The sequence below is a fragment of the Numida meleagris genome, unplaced genomic scaffold (assembly GCF_002078875.1).
Source record: "Numida meleagris isolate 19003 breed g44 Domestic line unplaced genomic scaffold, NumMel1.0 unplaced_Scaffold394, whole genome shotgun sequence".
NCBI lineage: Eukaryota > Metazoa > Chordata > Aves > Galliformes > Numididae > Numida > Numida meleagris.
In genome coordinates this window covers 36,008-39,013 of record NW_018364616.1, presented here as the reverse complement: position 1 = coordinate 39,013, position 3,006 = coordinate 36,008, and the positions used below count along the sequence as shown (strand labels likewise).

Sequence of the window (3,006 nt, the reverse complement as noted above, 5' to 3'; positions counted from 1 at the left end):
TCCCCCAGTGTCCCATTTCTCCCCCAGCTCTGACCGTTTTGCCCCCGTTTCCTCGCAGCCCACCCTCGGTGCCATCACACCCTCCGGTTCCCGCCTCCTTCAGCTCCTCCTGCGCTTCCGGGACCCGTCTGCGGTGCTGGGGGGGCTGCAGGCGCTGTCAGACGCCCACCTGCAGGCCTTGGCCCTCAGCCCCCCCGGCAGCCACGTCTGGGACGCTGTCATGGCCAGCCCCTCCGTGCCCCCCCGTGCTCGGCGCCGCCTCGTCCGTAGGCTGAAGGTATGGTCCCGTTCTGGGGAAAAATCTCCCATTTTCAGGTGCTTTTGTAACACGTGGAGGCTGCTGTGAGCCCACCCCGGGGGGGCGGAGCCTCTCGCTGAAGCCCCGCCCCCTGTGACGTCACAGGGCCACTTCCTGTCCCTCGCGTGTCACCGCAACGGCAGCCGCGTCCTCGACGCCATCTTGGCCTCGGCCTCCGCCCCCACGCGCGCCGCCATCGCTGCTGAGCTGGGTGAGCATCCCCAAACCCACCCGAATTACCCCCGAAATCCCTTTGTCAACAGATGGCGGCCCTAAAAAGGCTGAGATCTGCCCCAAACCCACAGCCCCCCAGCGCCGGGCGCTGCTGCGGGACCCCCACGGGCGCGGCGTGGAGCACCGCCTCCACCTGGAGCTGTTCCTGCGCAGCCGCAGCCAATGGGAGCGGCTGTGGGCGGCGCCCCGGGGGCTGCTGGGAGCGCTGCTGGAGGACTGAGGGCATAGAGAGGAGCAGCGAAGAGACAGAGCGTCTGAAGCACGACCTCGGCTTTATTGGAGACCGGAGGAACCAGGAAATTGGGAGATAGAGAGTGCTCTGTTCTCCGTGGTTTCCTGCTGGGGAACTGTCACTGTCAACGTGGAGGTGGTAGAGCTTTTGATTCTGTTTGGTTCCTGGAGGACTGACCTGACCACAGACGTGTTGGGGGTCGTGCAGTCTCTATGCTGTGGAGGACTTATGGCCATAGAGATGTTGGAGGACTGAACAGAAAGTGCCTTGACGGGTTGAGTGCTGGAGCATCGCCTCAGTGTGTGCCGCACTGTTCTGTACCGACCATAGAGCTGCTGAAGGGCTGATACTCCTTTTCTAATTACACATTTTCTTTAACAAAAGAAGCAATTTCTGTATGTTTTTTTGCCTGTTTCCTTAAAGGAAGAGTCCTAATGTCTCTTGTAAGCGCCCCGTGGCTCTGATGAGGGGCATCCAGGGAGCAATCAACGGGGAGCGCGAGGGGAAACCCCGTTCCCTCTCCCATTGGCCATCAAGCCCGCCCATCACGCGCCGGCTCCTCCCATTGGCTGAGGCTCCAGGCCCTCCTTTTCCGGCGGACCTGCGGCAAAGATGGCGGCGCCCATGTGGACCAGGCGGCTGCTGCGGCCCGCTTTGGGCGCGCGGGGAGAGTCGAGACGCAAGGCAGGACGGGGGTCTGCAGGGGCCCGGGGGGTCCTGGGGTGCTCTGGGGACGTTTATGGGTCGGGGGGAGGTCCCTATGGGGTTCCTGTCGTTCGTGAAGGGGTCCTTTGGGGTCATTATGGGGCGTGCTGGGGGCTGCCCATGGGGCTGAGGGGTTCCTGTGGTGGCTGGGAGGGGTCCTGACGGAATCTGGGGATCTCCGTGGGGTTTCTGCGGGGTGTGGGGTTCTCCCTGGATCTATGGGGGTCCTGCGGGTGTCCTTGTGAGTGCTATGGGGCTCTAGGGGGTTCCCTGTGCATCCCTCGATCTTTCCATGGGGTGTGGAGGTTTCTTTGCGTCCGGGGGTCTCTGTGGTGGTGTCTCTGTGGGGGGGGTCTCCGTGGGGTCTGGGGGTCCTCACGGTGTCCCTGCTCCCCTCCAGCACGCGGGTGCTGTGCACCCCGGGGTCCTGCAGCTGCCCCCGGCCCTGGCTCGAGCAGCACAGAGCCTTCTGCAGGAGGAAGGTATGGGGCTGAGGGTGGTGCTGTGGGGCGCTATGGGGTGCTATAGGGCCAATGCTGCCCTCCATGTCCCCAGGCTGGAGCCGGGAGCAGGCGGAGGCGCTGGGAACGCGGCTATGGGGGCACCGCCCCCCCGGTGAGTGCTGTCATCATCAGCTGTGACATCACGTGGCAGGTGGGGGGAGGGGGATGATGTCATCACGATGGCAACGATTCCCCCCCAAAAAAACCCACAGAGCTTTGGGGTGCGGAGAAGACGCAGCAGAACCCAGAACCCCAAGTGAGGTACCTATGGGGGCTGTGTGGGACTCTAGGGGGTGGTTATGGGTCTCTATGTGGTCCCTTTGAGGCTCTGTGGGTCACTATGGGGTCTCTGTGGGTCCTTTGCCCCCTGCAGCCCCATAACTGTCCCCATAGGTACACGGCGGAGCTGGCACGCGCATACCTGGCGGTGCGGTTGGAGCGGGACCACGCGGCCGTGGGGCGCGCGCTGCATGAGGTGGAGCCCTGTGGGGACGCTGTGGGGTCCCTGTGGATACCCGTGGGTCGCCATGGGGCTGACAGCATCGTGCCCCCCAGATCCGGCTCCGTGCCCCAGCTTTCACCCCACACACGCTGCTGGACTTCGGCTCTGGGCTGGGCACCGCGTGCTGGTGAGGCAGACGGGTCTGCGGGGTCTGTGGGGTCTCTGGGGGTCCGACGGCCGCCACGTCTGTCCCCATAGGGCGGCCCACGAGCTGTGGGGCCGCAGCCTGCGTCAGTTCCTCTGCGTGGGGACGGCCACGGCCATGCGGGAGCTGGGAGAGCGCCTGCGGCACGGTGACGTGGGGCACTGACGAGAATGGAGGGCTGTGGGGGGGGGCGTGGCCTCACGGTGTCCCCGCCCCCTTGTAGGAGGAGCTGCCACAGGCCCCGCCCACTTCGGCCCGGTCTTAGCCCGCCCCTCCCTGCCAGCAGAGCACAAGGTGAGGCCACGCCCCCCTCTGCCGTGACCACGCCCCCCTCTGCCGTGACCACGCCCCCCTCTGCCGTGACCACGCCCCCCTCTGCCGTGACCA

General features: G+C 65.5%; 2 protein-coding genes across 2 annotated transcripts in view; both read left to right on the top strand.

Annotated features, from left to right (window-relative positions):
* The window catches only part of NOP9 (NOP9 nucleolar protein), a 3,288-nt gene extending 2,126 nt beyond the window's left edge, over positions 1-1,162 (top strand). The window contains exons 6-8 of the mRNA XM_021383410.1: positions 59-277; positions 404-509; positions 604-1,162. Of these exons, the coding sequence (XP_021239085.1) occupies positions 59-277; positions 404-509; positions 604-752 (474 nt within the window). The 3' untranslated portion in view covers positions 753-1,162. The remainder of the gene's footprint in view (positions 1-58; positions 278-403; positions 510-603) is intronic.
* Positions 1,163-1,298: 136 nt separating this feature from the next.
* Positions 1,299-3,006, top strand: part of METTL17 (methyltransferase like 17) — a 3,083-nt gene continuing 1,375 nt past the window's right edge. The window contains exons 1-8 of the mRNA XM_021383411.1: positions 1,299-1,448; positions 1,870-1,951; positions 2,025-2,084; positions 2,185-2,233; positions 2,366-2,447; positions 2,528-2,601; positions 2,673-2,767; positions 2,843-2,915. Coding sequence (XP_021239086.1) covers positions 1,377-1,448; positions 1,870-1,951; positions 2,025-2,084; positions 2,185-2,233; positions 2,366-2,447; positions 2,528-2,601; positions 2,673-2,767; positions 2,843-2,915 — 587 coding nt within the window. The 5' untranslated portion in view covers positions 1,299-1,376. The remainder of the gene's footprint in view (positions 1,449-1,869; positions 1,952-2,024; positions 2,085-2,184; positions 2,234-2,365; positions 2,448-2,527; positions 2,602-2,672; positions 2,768-2,842; positions 2,916-3,006) is intronic.